The sequence below is a fragment of the Schistocerca nitens genome, chromosome 4, assembly GCF_023898315.1.
Source record: "Schistocerca nitens isolate TAMUIC-IGC-003100 chromosome 4, iqSchNite1.1, whole genome shotgun sequence".
NCBI classification, from domain to species: Eukaryota; Metazoa; Arthropoda; class Insecta; order Orthoptera; family Acrididae; genus Schistocerca; species Schistocerca nitens.
The window spans coordinates 406308796-406326427 of record NC_064617.1 but is presented as its reverse complement, the minus strand read 5'-3'; the positions used below and the strand labels follow the sequence as shown (position 1 = coordinate 406326427).

The following is a 17632-nucleotide window of genomic DNA, read 5'->3' as shown; positions in this document are numbered from 1 at the left end:
GAAGAAATTCAGCACTACCTGTCTGACCAGGGCGTAACGGCTGTTCATAGGGTTATGAAAAGGGTTGACACGAACATCATTCCAACCCGCACTGTCTTCTTGACATCTGACAAAGTTCAACTACCATCAAAAATCAAAGCCGGCTATGAGATAATTTCCGTTCGCCCTTACGTCCCGAACCCTACGCGTTGCTATCGGTGCCAGCGGTTCAATCACACCAGCCAGTCCTGTTCCAATCCGGCCAAATGTGTTACGTGTGGCAGGGATGCCCATGAGGGTGCTTGTCCACCTCCATCCCCTCGCTGCATCAACTGTATGGGTGACCACGCCGCTTCCTCTCGAGATTGCCCCGTTTTTAAGGACGAAAAACTCATCCAGGAAATTAGGGTGAAGGAAAAGGTGTCGACCTTTGCTGCTCGAAAATTATTCGCCAGTCGACAGCCCACCGTGCCTCAGAAAGGAAACTACAGCACTGTCCTTGCTTCTCCTCGGCCAACAAAGGAGGCGGCCACGCAGACTTGCGACCTCACCTTTAGTGCCACGGTCGTCAGATCGGCCAGTGCAAAGATCGCCCGTTCAACCTCACCACTTTCGCCTGCCCACTCTCTGGCTCACCCTTTGTCGAGTTCTGCTAAATCTCGAGCCCAAAAGTCAGACACCAAGACTTCGAAAAAAGAGCAAACTCGTGAAGAGTTTTTACATACGGCAACTTCCCAACCATCGGTTCCTCCTTCCTCTAAACATCATACTTCCAAGAAGGCTACAAAGAAACCCAGTTCCTCTCCTTCTCCGCCAAGGCGTGTCCCATCTATAGCACCACCTGGCGGAAATCGCCCTCGGCCGTCTTCTGTGTCGCCGAGGCGCACTGCTGGCGGCCGATCAACCGGCCGGTCGCTGGTGGCAGGAGCTGCTCCTGACCAACCTATGGATCAGGATCTTCTGCCTTCGGCTGAATGCCATTCCATGCTGTCGGTCGCAAGCTCAGAGCAGTCGTTGAGTTGACAGCGACCTTGGTCGCATTCCTCCATTTTCTGTTCACCCTATGTCCATTATCCACTGGAATATCCACGGTATTCGAGCCAATCGGGATGAATTGTCGATATTCTTACAATCCTACTCGCCGGTCATCTTCTGTCTTCAGGAAACAAAGCTGCGTCCCCATGACCGCTTTGTTCTCCCTCATTTTCAGTCCGTCCGATATGATCTCCCCTCTGTTGAAGGCACTCCAGCACACGGAGGACATGATTCTTCTCCATGAAACTGTCCATTATCACCCAATCCATTTAAACACTTCCTTCCAAGCTGTCGCCGTCCGTCTTTCCCTTTCCGGATACACGTTCTCTCTTTGTACTGTATACATTCCATCGTCCACACCAATGGCACGAGCTGATCTCCTTCATCTTCTTGGTCAGCTTCCACCCCCATATTTGCTGGTTGGGGACTTCAATGCCCACCACCCGCTTTGGGGATCTCCACATCCTTGTCCATGTGGCTCACTATTGCTAGACGTCTTCCACCAAGCAGATCTAGTTTGCCTCAACACTGGGGTCCCTACGTTTTTGTCTGCCTCCACGGCAAATTTATCTCATTTGGACCTTGCGGTCGGTACTGTTCCGCTAGCTCGGCGCTTCGAATGGTTCGCCCTTGATGATACACACTCCAGTGACCACTTTCCATGTGTCCTTAGACTGCAGCCTCAACGGCCATATATGCGCCTGCGACGCTGGAAGTTTGCTCAAGCCGATTGGACACTTTTTTCGTCTCTAGCGACATTCGATGACCGTCACTTTCCCAGCGTCGACGATGAGGTCACACATATTACCGACATTATTCTTACAGCTGCGGAACATTCAATACCACGCACCTCCGAATTGCCCCAGTTCCTTGGTGGAACGAGGCATGCCATGATGCACTACATGAGCGGTGACGTGCTCTCCGCGTTTTCCGCCACCATCCTACTTTGGCCAACTGTATCCGCTATAAGCAGCTACGAGCGCGATGCCGTCGTGTCATCCGCGATAGCAAGAAGGAAAGCTGGAAATTCTTTATTAGCTCATTTAACACCTTCACTCCCGCCTCGGAAGTTTGGAGTCAGCTTCGACGGTTCTCAGGCGCGCCTAGTTTCTCCCTGGTCTCTGGGCTCACTGTCGCGCATGACACATTAGTGGACCCCGTCGCAATTTCTAACTCGTTGGGTCAGCACTTTGCCGAGATTTCGAGCTCTTCAAATTACCCGCCAGCGTTTCTCCCGAAGAAACGTGCAGCGGAAGTGCGACCTCTTGCTTTCTCCTCTCAAAATCGCGAAAGCTACAATACTGTTTTCTCCTTGCGGGAACTCCAACATGCACTCTCTTCTTCTCGCTCCTCCGCCCCAGGACCAGATGGTATCCACGTCCAAATGTTGCTGCATTTATCAACCCATAGTCTGCGTTACCTCCTTCGCCTTTATAATCGAATTTGGACCGACAGTACTTTTCCCAGACGATGGCGGGAAGCTATCGTCGTTCCTGTTCCGAAACCTGGAAAGGACAAACATCTCCCCTCTAGCTATCGCCCCATTTCTCTCACGAGTAGTGTCTGTAAGGTTTTGGAGCGTATGGTGAATTACCGTTTAGCGTGGTGGCTGGAATCCCGCAGTCTTTTAACACCTGCCCAATGCGGATTCCGAAAGCATCGTTCTGCAGTTGACCATCTTGTTGCTCTCTCCACTTACATCATGAACAATTTTCTCTGGAAACGCCAAACGGTAGCAATATTTTTTGATCTGGAGCGAGCATACGATACCTGCTGGAGGACAGGCATCCTCCGCACATTGTTCTCTTGGGGCTTTCGAGGCCGGCTGCCCCTTTTTCTTCGCGAATTTATGGCAGAGCACACATTTAGGGTGCGGGTGAACACTACTCTCTCCCGCACTTTCTCCCAAGAAAACGGGGTACCCCAGGGCTCCGTGCTGAGTGTTGTACTGTTTGCCATCGCTATAAATCCAATTATGGATTGTCTCCTTCCCGATGTCTCGGGCTCCCTCTTTGTGGATGATTTTGCGATCTACTACAGCTCTCAACGGACCAGCCTTCTTGAATGATGTCTTCAAGGATGTCTCGATCGCCTCCACTCTTGGAGCATCGAAACAGGCTTCCGTTTCTCTCCCAGTAAGACCGTTTGTGTTAATTTTTGGCGACGTAAGGAGTTTCTTCCGCCCTCCTTACATCTAGGACCTGTCAACCTTCCGTTTTTCAGACGTCGCTAAATTCTTGGGTCTTACGTTTGACAGAAAACTGTGCTGGTCCTCCCACGTTTCCTATCTTTCGGCTCGCTGTCTGCGATCGCTTAACACCCTCCGTGTCCTGAATGGTACCTCCTGGGGAGCGGACCGAGTGGTCCTTCTCCGCCTCTATCGCGCCTTAGTGCGCTCGAAATTGGATTATGGAAGCATAGTCTACTCCTCTGCTCGGCCGTCTATTCTTCGGCGTCTCGACTCTATCCACCACCGTGGATTACGTTTAGTGTCTGGAGCTTTTTACACTAGCCCTGTGGAAAGCCTTTATGCTGAGACTGCTGAACCTCCGTTGTCCAATCGGCGAGCGGTCCTTCTAAGTCGTTACACTAGCCATCTGTCTTCCATGCCTGCTAATCCAGCCCATGCCCTTTTTTTCGACGCCTCATTTGATGTAGGGTATGCTGGCCGCTCCTCCTCCCTACTACCCCCGGGAGTCCACTTCCGTCAACTGCTCCATTCTCTTTCCTTCCGCTTTCCTAAAACCTTTTTGACAACTTCGGGTACAGCACCGCCTTGGCTCCGTCCGCGGATCTGCCTGCTCCGTGACCTTTGTCGATTTCCCAAGGATGGTACCCCTACACTTATTTATCGTCGGGCATTTGCTGCTCTATGTGCACAAATGACGGACGCCACATTTATTTACACCGACGGCTCGAAAACATCGTTAGGTGTAGGGAGTGCCTATATTGTTGGCGACACCCCAAATCCATTTCGGCTTCCCGACCAGTGTTCGGTGTATACTGCGGAGCTTTACGCTGTTCTCCAGGCTGTCCACTACGTCCGCCGCCATCGGCGGATACAGTACGTTATCTGCTCAGATTCTCTCAGCTCTCTCCTCAGTCTCCAAGCTCTTTACCCTGTGCACCCTCTGGTCCACCGGATTCAGGACTGTCTGCGCTTGCTCCATCTGGGGGGCATCTCGGTGGCGTTCCTCTGGCTCCCGGGACACGCTGGTATCTGTGGGAATGAGGCGGCCGATATAGCGGCCAAGGCTGCAGTCTCTCTTCCTCGGCCAGCTATTCAATCGCTTCCCTTCACCGATCTACGGAGCGGTTTATGTCGCAAAGTTGCTCATTTATGGCATGCGCATTGGTTAACACTTCCCAATAATAAATTGCGGGAAGTGAAAGCTCTTCCTTGCGCTTGGACTTCTTCCTCCCGAACGCGTCGTCGGGAGGAGGTAATTTTAACTAGACTCCGGATAGGGCACTGTCTTTTTAGCCATCGACATCTTTTAAGCGGCGATCCTCCCCCACTCTGTCCCCACTGCTCTCAGCTGTGGACGGTAAGACACCTTTTAATTGAATGCCCCTATTTTAATCCGTTACGCGCCCGTCTACAGCTATCGCCTGATCTATCGTCGATTTTAGCAGATGACACGCGCTCAGCCGACCGCGTTCTCCAGTTTATTAGTGCTAGTGAAATGACGTCAGTCATTTGAAGCTTTTTTTGGGGACAACCAACCCCTTTCTGTAGTGGATTTTTAAGCCTTCCTTCTGCTTTTAGTTTCTCCAATTTTATGACTTTGTTCCCATTGCTGCTGATTTTCAGTTTCGGTTTTTTTTACTATTTCCTAAGTCACAGGCTGGGCGCTAATGACCATAGCAGTTTTGCGCCCTAAAAAAAAAAAAAAAAAAAAAACACCAGGTTACACATCAGCAATGAAACTAAGCACTGTGTATGTTTCAGTTCCATATGGGAACATAAGTTATACTGACATTGTTGTTGAGATCACACTGAGCTGAAATTTGCACATTGATGCTTTTGGGGTTTTTAGGCATGTCATAAAATGAATGATTAGGTTGAAGCTGTCAAGGTACAAATATTAACCTATCTGTTACATGCATGAGACATTCAAATTTCTTTTTTGTAATTCTTTCAGTGGCTCAATCTTGTTCTCCATGACTTGTTGTTTTGTTGCTAATCTTTTCACCTCTGTAGACCTGGTATATCCAATATGCTAGGAAAAACTTTTTTACCTTTTCTGTTTTTGTAGACAGCAATTGACATTTATTTCCAGGTAAAATTCAGTACAAATTGCAGTTCTAGTTAAAATAACTTTATCTCCTCTTTTTTAAATACAGAACTACAGAACATCAACAACAAAACTATGATACTCAATTGTACATATATTTTTAAATGATGTTACAGTTGAAATAGTAAACAGAAACAAAAGACTGTCTAATCCTATGTGTACCGATACTTTTAACAGAGTTTATATTTCATTACACCAGCTATAACCACGTACTAATCCCTCCTCAGTGATAACATTAAAGTACTTTTTTGGAAATTCTCTGTATGGCCAGAATGTGAATTCATTAGATTGGTTGATGACACTCCAAAGGTTTTATGGCTGGAGTTGGTTGGTTGATTGTGTGAAGCTGACATGAGTGGTCCATGCTCCATATTCTTCAGCAGGAAGGCTTGAGTCTATTGATGGAGACAGTCTTCTGACCATGAAGTGTTTCAGCATCAAAGTGTTTTTCAGAGTGTGAACCTACCAGATAGTTAGGGAAGTTTCCTCTCTGTGTATAATGTCTTATGAACAAATGTGAAAAGTCATAAGTTCAAAATGGATGAAGACAAATGTTGTAGGGTGATAGTGAACATTTATTGTTTTATGTGACTGCATGTGCTGCTTCAGGTTGAAAATTAAATTGGAATGTCGCACACTCCATTGGTGTAGGCTCAAAGAATTTCTGCAGTATCTAACAGTCCTGTTCCCACAGTCCAATCAAACAGCAATTATTGAAATGGTTTAATTTTAGCATTAACATTTCTTTGTCTGTACTGTCATACATGTAAATTTATATCAGTATATGATGGGAAATGGCACTGTAGAATAGATATTACAGTGTTGGTTGTTTCATAAACAAGAACACAATAATAAACCTCATCTGGGTAATTTGAAGATGTTCACAGCTCAGCTCATTGTCCATTATATTCTGGGGCATCATTCTTCAGGGGGGACCAGGTTTTAAACGTTTTTGTGAAGATATTAATTTGTTGATAGTAAAGCATTATCATTTTTAGTCAAGTTCAATGTCTGCAACAAATTGTATCTTTTCCCCGTACTTCACTTTCAAATAGCCACTGACTTTGTAATTGGTAATATTCCATTTTGTTTAATCATTGTAGAAATACTCATATAAAAGTTGATAGTTTTTGTTAGACATGGTTTCCACAAAATAATACTTCACTCCATATTACAAGAATCAAGTTCAGCACTTGACTTTTTATGACTGGCCTCTTGTTGGTGCAGAGCATCAAAGATGCATTCGTACAATATTAACATTATGATGTTTCTTGGTGTTTGTGAAAAAGTGTAAGAGTTTTTATTTTTATGGTGTGTGAAATGTTATGATGGATTTTCCATAATTAAATATTTCACAATGTGAAATAACATGCCAGTTTCAGTCAATCAAAACAACTAAAATTTATGGGATAATTAAAATTTTTAAAAGTCAAAAATGAAAATGGATGTCCAAAATATTACAGGAAATATGAAAAAGAAAAAAAATTGAATAAATATCCTTATATAGCACACTTTATCTCAAAGGTTCCGGTACTGAATTTCGGGTTTTCATTTATAAAAAAAAGTAGTTGAAAAATGGATTGAATCATAAATTTTGTTAATCAGATTATTAATCACAATCTACCACTCAACAGATATCCCTGTAGTGCTGATTTGTTATAAACAGTGATTTTATATTCTGGAGTCACAAAAGCACAGAGACTCATTAAAATTGTTGGTAAGTTGTCAACCAGTCATCTGAGAGTCAGGCTCATAATGCTGCCTTGACATTGCAGTGTCACTGTTCAACTTTGTATTTTGATGCCAGATGATTAGCAGTAGCTCGTATCTTGAGACTTTGTGAAATGAGTGAACAACAGGCAAAGAAACTGTCATCACATATCAGTGAGTATAATCCAAAACATGCCATCCATGACGATAACAGAGTGCTGGGAACACTTTCTGCAGAGATGTCCGTTAGTGATACTGCCACCGGTCAATGTGTAGATCTGTCAATCATTATTAAGAGGTAAATGGAGCCTGGATAGCAAGGTAATGGCACCTCAAGATCAATATAAATATGTGGGACATGACTGTCAACTTTGCTGAAAGTTCCGTAAGTGCTGGTTGTTTTGAAACATACACTTGTCGACAAAATATGTATGGTATTTTTTTTTTTTTTTTTTTTCTCCACTCAGCTTTACTTCTTGTTTCAGTGAAGGTCGAATGAAGTGCTGTTGAATCAGTCCATTGTGCCTTTGATGACAGGATGAGCCAAGTCATATAGTGCATGGCATGGAACCCCCCAATCCCCCAGGGGGCTCGGCCGCTCTTTGACGGGTTCGTGTTTGGCTACCATGGGGCCCCATCCTTTTCAGCTTCTTTTACCTTCCATGATACGTGTCTGTCCTCTTGCCATTCTTTTTCCCTTCCCTTGGGGAACATGTCCGAGGTTTGTTGGGAATGTTCTGCATTGTCCATAGCTTACAGACAAAGTGTCTCAACACTGTTTTTCATTCCTTTTTCATTTCTTTGTTCACCTTCTCCTACCCTTCCTCTGCTTCAACGTTTGAGGCTCCTCTTTTCTTCTTCCTCCCTGTGCTCTCCTGAAGGCTGGCCCATGTGTCTGATGCATAATGGTACTGGGTAACATGTAATTCCCAGCCCTGGGTTGACAGGTAGGGTTCACATGTACCCTCTCGTGCACACCAGGCCTAGGGAGGGGTGACTGCCTGAGCTGCTACCTTCCCAAATTGCCAAGTGCCCTCTGTCAGGTGTTCGGGAGGTGCGACCTGAGGTGTGAACAATCGGCTAAGATGGATGTGCCCCCTTGTGAAGGGGGCTCCCACTTGGAAGGAGCACGCCATCAGAGATGCTGGCAATCATGGGGAATTTTCTCACAATGAGCCAATCATCATCTTTGCACTCTACATCTACCAAATGTAAACGGAATGACGCTCCTGATTCAAAGACCCTCCCAGCTGCATCACAGTTTCTCATGGTTTCAAGTACTGAAGATGGTCAGTCCTTTGCAATGGTAAATCTCTTTCTAATTCAGAAAGATGTTGATGGAATTGCCAGCCCTGTGAAATCCTTCTGTTGTTTCTGCAATGGCACTTTGCTTTTGGAGACTACTTCTGATTCTCAAGCACAACAACTGCTTGCTGTTTCACTGCTCCACAGCTATCTTGGTTGGGTTGACCCCCCGTAGAACTCTGAATTCTTCCCACGGTGTTATTTACACTGGGCTGCTTGACAGCCTGACTGAGGCCAAAATCCAAACATACCTCTCTGATCAGGTTGTCATTGGTGTCCAATGGGTGATGTAAAAGGCAGATAACTCCTTAGTGCCCACACACACTCTTTTTCTCATCTTTAATATAGTGGTGCTTCCATCCAAGAACAAAGCACAAAGCAGGCTATGAAGTTATCACAGTCTGACTGTACATTCCGAATCCGATGTGCTGCTACCGTTGCCATCATTTCAACCAGACTTAAATGTCTTGTCAACATCTTACCAAATGTGTAACCTGTGGTAGGGATGCGCATGAGGGCGATTGTCTGCCTCCTCCTCCTTGCTGTAACTGTAATGGTGACCATGCCACCTCCTCTTGAGATTGTCCCATGTATCTCAATGGGTGAGCTGTCTAGGAGATCTGGGTAAAGGAAGAAGTATCTTACCTAGTCACTCACAAGTTACTGTGTATTACCATCTGACACTTACAGTACTGTTCTTCCTACACCTTGCTCCATGAAGGACATGGCCACACAGACATTCAACCTAAAATTCAGCTCTGAGGTTGTGAAATCACTCATTGTAGTATCAGCATCTCCTTGTCTAGCTGTGCAACAAGCCATCAAACTCTCGTCCCACAGGGCGAAGTTACCACCTACGCAATTAGCAGGTCAGAAAGGACAGAAGGAATACTCCTGTGAAGATTTCCTATGTCCCTCCAGCCAACCAACACCACTGTCTACCTCTGCCAACTGGGAAGGCTTGAAGAAGTCAACCAAAGACAAATGTCTTCTCCTTTGCTAACTCAAAGATTCTCTTCAATGGTGTCGTCATGTGACACCCTCACCCCGCCAGCCTCCATGTTGCTGGTGTGCAGCGCCAACTGTTTTTCTGCACTGGAATCCACAGGCTGACAGCAGAAGAAAGCTGATGCTTCTGAAGGACTTGTGGAGCAGGATCCTCCTGCCTCTGTTCCCTGTAGCAGCGAGTCTTCGCAGGCTGGCACTCGGCAGCCACCGAGGTGACACTCCTTCATTTTTCCCTCATCATGACTCTCCTCCAATGGAACATTTGTGGCATTTGATCAACAAAGAATTGCATCATCCACTTGTTCTGTGCCTTCAGGAAACAAAATTGCATCCTCATGAGTGCTTTAGCCTTCCACTTTTCTTCCCAGTCTGTTTTGATCTCCCCCCCCCCCCCCCTTCCACTCCCCTGAGATCGGCATTACATCTCATGGGAGAGTCATGCTGCTCATACGGAATGACATTCATAGTCAGCCCCTCTTCCTGACTACCCGTCTTCAAGCTGTTTTCCTTCCTCACTTGACCTTTTCCGTTTGTATCGTTTACATCCCTTCATCATTCAATGTCAATAGGATAGACTTCCTCCAGCTTATTCGGCAGCTACCTCAACCCTTTCTACTGATCAGTGATTTTAATGTGCACCACCCCCTTTGGGGTTCTCCCAGAATCTTTTTGAGAGGTGCTCTATTGGCTGACCTTCTTAATCAACTTAACCTCTTCTGCTTAACACAGGAGCACCGTGTTCCTTTCAGACTCCTCGCACACCTATTCCCATTTGGATCTATTCTTCTGCACTGCCCAACTGTTTCATCATCTCTAGTGGTCTGTTCTCTCTGACACATAGTCAAGTGACATCCTCTTGGCCATCTCACCATGAGGAGATCATTTTAGCTAAGTTGGGTATCAGGCACTGTCGTTTTAGCCATTGTCATTAGTTAAGCGGTGTTCTCCCACCACATTGTGCTCATTGACCTCAACCTTTTCCTGATAAGTACCTGCGTACATTGGAGGCTCTGTAGCTGTGATTGTGTATTGAACATTAACCTCAGGAAAAGTATAATTAGGTTTCTCCATGAGAAATTTAGGATATCTCATTAGACAGTCTCAATATTTGAGCTGTGGTTCAATCAAAAGCACTAAAATGTTAATAGGTACATTTATAGAAACTGTATTAGAAATTAAGAGTTTCTCAGTGAAGCAGCTTTCTGTGTGCAACATCAAGCAATAGACCATAATAGCTAAAATAAAAAAAAATAAAAAAATAAAAAAATTGGCTGCTGAACATTTGCAGTAAGACATTGTCACAGAAATCGTTTTTGAACAGCTATTGTTAGTTGGAGTTCCCTAACCTTCCTCTTTGTTCTTGCATCTAAGATGGTAACAGAATTAGAGAAATCTGCAGACTTTCCAAATTCCTAACTTTGCCTAGGTTTACATGATAAATGCTTATTAGAATGAGCAGGTGTAGGTAGAATAAACCAAGTTGACAATTTCTACTTAGCTTTGTGATTGTCAAGTTATTGTTTAATAAATAAATAAATAAATAAATAAATAATGAAGAAGAAGAAGAAGAAGAAGAAGAAACAATAAATAAATAATAATAAAATTATTTTTAATGGTCACACTTGTTTCACCTCTATGGTGGCACAAATTAGTAGTCAGCAACATCCTGACATTACAAATATTTTTCACATCTTAACTCTTCTACTATTTCTATCATTACTATTAACCAGAGATATGTTTTATCTCAAAAATCATTAGATGCTTTTCTCTTAGCCACCAGAAATACAGTAATTATATAATAAATTGTCAATATATTTCCTGATACAAACATCTACTCTTTGCCGTCGTCAAACATTGCTCTACAATACAAAGTAAAGTGCATTGCCTACATCATAATCAAAAATTCAGGGTCCACACTGAAAATAAAGGTAGTTTAATTTTGTATTCCACTCTTAATGTTTTCTTTAAATTTGCCTTCACATAAAGAGCACAAGACATTTTTGCACAAATTAACATAGCTCTACTTTTACTGCATACTGTTACTCTTTTTCTCTCATTTTCAGCCCAAAACTGTGATAATTTTTGACAAAATTAGGTATTCTGTGCAAATTACTTGTATCTTTAGCATTGTTACAGCTGTTGCCTTAAAATATTTTTACATAATTTTGATTAGTTATTACAGTCTGAAAGTTAAAATTACAAAATTTTGCATCAAAGTTGGGTGCTTATCAGTACTTTCAGCATTACCACAAACATGTAAGCTTCTAAACTGACTACAGAATTAATTTTGGTAAATCAACCACCTATTAAACTTAATCAACTACAAAGTTGCAATAATTTTTCCGAAGTGCCATATTGTTGAAAATTTCAGATACTTCTTTGCATATGAATCATTTGCAAGTGATGGATTCCACATGGTCTTCAGTGTCTCATGTTGAAACTCCACTTACTTTAGATATAGGTAAATTATTCATTATTTACAATAGGAAAACAATTTGTCTGTACAACAGGATTGTCTACTGTACTTCCAGCATCCCTCCTTGTCATTTAAAGTTTGTCAGTTTACTAAATTATTTTGAATGCTAATTTCAGTTTTCTGAATTCTGCCAATAAGACTTTTGGTGCTAAAATTCCAGTTTCATTCACAAGTTTATGAACTTCACTATGTAATGTATTTACTGATTCATGTTTGAGATTTTTGTGTCACGATATTTTAAAGTGTAAATTTTTTTTCACTTTTAACCACAATTGATTGTTTCATTGGCTTTAACCTTTCTTAATTTTTTAATGTAGGCTGTTCAACTGACAAATAACCATAACTGATTGTTCCATTACTTTTAAAGATTGACCAAGCACTAATATCATTCTTTTCAATTGTGAATACTCTTGTTACACTGATTTAAATTATTTGCTCCCCCTCCTTGATTGTTAGGTTCTGATTTGACCTTTGGCTCGAGTATAGTCATTTGTAAAATACAAGAACAAAAAAATACAAGAACAATACAAAAATACAAGTACAAAAAAAGTTGTTTTTACTTAAATTTTATGTGTCAGTCTGCTGCTGCCAGTTTCTCTTATTGTCCAATATCTATCCTGGTTACAATCATGTTTTTCTAGTTTCCATATAGTTAATTTTGATCCTGCAACATGCATATAATTTTAGTACATGTGTGTCTGTTTCCATCATGGACAAGAGCCCTCAGTTCTAACTGCCCTTCTTGCTCTGTTTACTACAATAATAGTATAAATAAAGAAATTTGCATACTTTTCAAAATGCTACCTTTGCCTATGTTGGCATAAGAAATGCATATTAACATGAGCAAGTGCAGGTGGAATAAACCAAGCTCATAGTTTCTATTTAGCTTTGCGATCAGTGAATTGTTGTTTGGCTGTTAGTCTAATGAGTCGATTTGGCTTCTTATGAGATATAGCAGATTGTAATTTTGAAATATGTACGTACAAATAATATAGAGGATGCAGATAACTTTCTTTGCATCATCTATTGAACATTAGACCTCTATAAGAACAATCATAATGCCATGTCTCAGTAACTTTGCAGTTCAAAATCTGAAACGTGATTTCTCTCTAACACATGCCACGAACACTGTGATCCATAAAAATGTTACTTATTTGTGCCAAACAGTTACACAGATCTACAAAAACAATTATACAAGAAGTCACAGTACAGTGATTTTATGAAGTATTGATCCCTTACACACAAAGGAATTAACACACAAATAATTAATTCTGCTAGAAATATTGTCAAGTTATTACTCAGAATAAATTGTAGTGTGACATTAACAATTTCAAATGCAATTATAATTTTTAATTAAATTGGAAGTATGAAAAATAGCCGTGTCTTTGAAAACGAATTTTGTTACTTTCATGTGTTATTTCTGTTTATAAATGGAAAAACTAAATGTATCGGTCTCTCCTCTTCATTTTCTACTGTACCTTCCTACTTAATTCTTGAAATCCACCTATAGCATTACATTTCAAATGCTTCCACATCATTCACTGGTTTCCTGAAAAGTCTGTTTGACTTCCATATAATGCTGTGATATACACATACACATTTCTGGAAATTTCTTCTTAAAATCTGTGTTATTGTTTGATCCCAGCAGCGAAAAAAAAAAAAAAAAAAAAGAAAAGAAACTTCCTGTGTAGCAATATACTTCTGAAATTTCCCTTCTTTTGTCATCCTGTATGATTTTTGTCTGTTACGCTGGATAGTTCTTTCACTATGTCTACAGTTCTATCTGCACCAAATTTAAGTTTAGCAAATAGTTGTTTTGCTTCCTATTACTCCCTATCATTTTTTGTTTTAGTGTAATGGATTTTTAATCTCTATTCCGTGTTTTGTATTATGTGCATTCCATTCAACAAGTCATCCTGGCTTCTGCCCAGAAGAGGTGTGCTCACTTCCAGCCTTAGTATTTTTACCAGTTCCTTTTGAACTTTCATTTCACTTCAGAATTCTCAAAATATTGCCAATATGAGCAGCTTACAACATTGTACAAGGGATGGTCAAAAAGTAACAGGAATTTTTCGCTTTTGTAGGTTTATACATCTGATTTTCCAAAAAAAAAAAAAAAAAAAAAAATCTTGTTTGTGTACATGTTCCTGATGTATATTTCCATTTTCACTGTTTTCAATATTTAATTTATTTTTGACAAATGAAAAGATGTGTGTTTATGAGTGCTCAGAAAACTTTACTTTCAAAAAAGATGGACCGAAGAACTTGCATCAAATTCTGCTTCAAAAACAGAATCAAGTACAGCATCACATTTGAATTGTTGACTGTAACTTTTGGCAAATCTGCAATGAGTAACTCAAGAGTTTACAAGTGGTATAAATGTTTCAAAGAGGGTTGAGAACACACTGAAGATGACTGTTCTGGATGCTCTAGCACACCAATTGCTGACAAATCTGTGGAAGAAGTAAAGATAATGGTCCTGGTAAATCACCAAATCACCATCAGAGGGGTTGCTGATGATGTCAACATATCTTTTGGTTTTTGGTTTATGATATGCATATCTTTTTTTGATGGTTTGGGCATGAAACATGTAGCAGCAAAATTTGCTTCAAAATTGTTTAATTTCAACCAAAAATGATGACACATAGACATCACCCAGGACTTGCTGAATGAAGTTGAAAATGATCCAGGACTTCTAGAGAAGGTTATAACAGATGATGAAACATTGGCACAGGCATGTGAGGTTGAAACCAAGGCCCAGTGGTCCCAATAGGAACTGCCTGAAGAACAAAGACCGAAAAGAAACTTGACAAGCTTGACCACATGTGAAGGTTCTTCTGACTGTTTTCTTTGATTACAGTGGAATAGTGCATCATGAGTTCCTGTCTTATGGTTGTGTGGTCAGCAAGGAATACTACCTGGAAGTTATGTGTTGCTTGCATGAAGCAGTCAGAAGATGATGACCAGAATTGTGGCAAAACCACTTGTAGAAATTTCATCGTGATAATGCTCCTGTTTGTGTGTCCTTTTTTTACAATAAACAAAACCATTATATTGCCTCAGCTGTGTGTTCACTGGATATGGCCCTGGCAACTTCTTTATATTCCCAAGCTCTAAAAGAAACTCACTGACATTGTTTCGCTAGCATTGATGAGGTAAAAACGGAATCACTGAAGGAGCTGAACATCATATGAAGAGTGAGTCCCTAAAGTGCTTCGAAGATTCAAAAATTCTCATGCCTTGTATTCTTTTTAAGATTAAATTTAGTGTTTTAGTTGCTTGCTCTATTGTACAACATGAAATATACAAAAACTGTACCACCACCATATGATACACACTTTGTTAGTAAGTATGCCTTCAGATTAAACCATGCATTGAACAAAACACTAAGAGAAATGGAAAAAATTATAATCTTCTGATCTTTTGTTTCCTTCATGTATGATTATCTTGAACTGCTTTTCGGGCTTCTTATGATTACTATCAGAACCACTTAAAGATGGCCAAATTATTGCAAAACCTGGATGATGTCACACAGCAGAATATCCAAGAACAAAACAAAAATTTGTAACTGGACTTTATTATTTTTTTGTTCTATTGCTTGCTCTACATAATAGAGGAAAAATGAAACATTTATGAACAGCAATACAATAATTTTCCTGTATTAAACTGTTAAAAAGCTATAGTATCCAAATATATTGAATTAACATTGTACAAATTTCTCTTTACAGAGCGCTGGGAGCGATATCGAACCTGCAGTATCAACAGTCATTGTGGGAGTTATGCAAGTTGCAGCAACATTTGTCTCTTCTCTAGTCGTGGACAAGCTAGGGAGGCGAATTCTGTTGCTTGTCTCAGACAGTGTTATGGCGTTGTGCTCATTATTGCTCGGTATATTTTTCCTCTTGCAAGATCAGAAGCAAGCTGACCAGATAGGATGGCTCCCACTCGTTTCCATGTGTCTTTTCATTGTTGTATTTTCACTTGGGTTTGGTCCCATCCCATGGATGATGATGAGTGAGCTTTTTGCCCCAACTATTAAGGGTGTTGCAAGTTCAGTTGCATGTCTGCTGAACTGGTTTCTTGCATTTATTGTCACAAAATTCTTTTCTGACATGAAAGATGCATTTGGTTCTGATGTCACCTTCTTTATCTTTGCTGCCATTTCTACCCTTGGTACAGTCTTTGTTTTCTTCATAGTACCAGAAACCAAGGGAAAGTCTTTGGAAGAAGTGCAGAGAGTACTTGGCGGAGAAACTACTGAAGACAAAAGACAAGAAGTTGAAGAGACAACTGCAGTAGAAAAATTTTAAATTTTTTATTACAAACAATTATTTACCACAGAGCTCACCTTTTTGTACTATAGTAATAGTGTATGGTGAATAACAACACATGACTACTAGAAAGAAAGTATGTCAGCTTTGCAGCAGTGAAACACAGCTGCAGCAGAACAAGACTGCATGTGTACATGTGCATGTGTGCGTGTGTATGTGTGCACGTGCCCACCCGTGTGTGATAAAGAAGAGAGAAAAGGATAAGAATTCTTATTCAGAAGCATTATATAGCTAATAGTGCTGAAAGCGTGACACATGAACTCAAATAATTATTGTGTCAAGTCTTACACTACAATTTCTTTTATTTTGAATTTTTAGCTCAAAGACTACTGAATTCCACTTGTGATAAAGAGTGCTTATTCATTGTCTGTTTAATCTTCCTAAGTAATTACTTTTGTAAGAAGTGTTGTTGCAGGCAGCCTTTTATACACTGTTTGTAGACTCTGTTTGAGAGTTAAAAATAATGTGGGAAGATTTTAAAATAATCACTCTGACCATCAGAATATTTATAACTCTATACAGAAAAGCTGTTCGCTAAGGCAAGGAATGTTACTTTCATGAAACTACATTTTTTGCTTTATAAATTTTCGCTGGAAAAGCAAAGAATTTGACCAATTTGGTAGCAATTAAGGAAGAAGACAACCTTACGTACCAGACGAAATCTAGAGCTGCACTTACTACTTACTTTTCAATTACAGAAAAATATATTTATATATAATTTATTTACTGTTTCAGAGCTGTCATTTTTAAAATGTTGCACTTCTTTAAAGCTACATGTAAAATTCTAAGAATTAGGTAGGAATCAATGTATATATTTATTAGTGCCATTATTTTGTGATAAACAACAATTTTTGTGAAGCTCTTTGTTGAAAGTAACTGTGATGATGTAACGTTTATTGATTAATATTAATTTTGGCAGCAAGAACTTAAGCTTCATGGCCTTCATCCCAATTATTATTTGTGAAAACACAAGAACCTGAAAAATAACACTTTATCTGTGTGTGGTATCAAATTCTCCTCAAACTGCTCACTATAGTGTGTTCAGTTTCTGGTATGGTGACTGAGCTTATGATATTTTGCAGTATTAACAAATCTGAAAATGCACAATACCGTTTTAAAAAGATTTTAAGTATGCAGTTACTTGTTACTGCAGAAAATGTGATTTTTTGCTATTTATCAAAAAGAGTGATAAACATTTTATCTTGTTTTATACCAAATGCAACTTTGTACATATTATCAGTAAATGTATATTTTATTTATATTTGAATTGTATGTGTAAATCTATATGTTTTAATAAATTAAGACATTATGCTGTTATGATTCTTTAATGTCAGAAACATACACAGAGAAGCTAAATGAACCAGCCAACCTTTCCTGAGATGACTATAACCAACAGTTTTGACCATCTAATAATGCAGTAATTTGTCTAGCTGATATAAATGTTTCTCTTGGCATCTACAGAAAATTAAACCCTCCATTAGTAAATATCT

The 17632-nt window shown here is 40.4% G+C and overlaps 1 protein-coding gene across 1 annotated transcript in view; it reads left to right on the top strand.

Annotated features, from left to right (window-relative positions):
* LOC126252785 (facilitated trehalose transporter Tret1) overlaps positions 1-17389 on the top strand; it is a 219586-nt gene extending 202197 nt beyond the window's left edge. Inside the window, exon 6 of the mRNA XM_049953717.1 lies at positions 15540-17389. Coding sequence (XP_049809674.1) covers positions 15540-16121 — 582 coding nt within the window. The 3' untranslated portion in view covers positions 16122-17389. The remainder of the gene's footprint in view (positions 1-15539) is intronic.
* Positions 17390-17632: the final 243 nt, after the last annotated feature.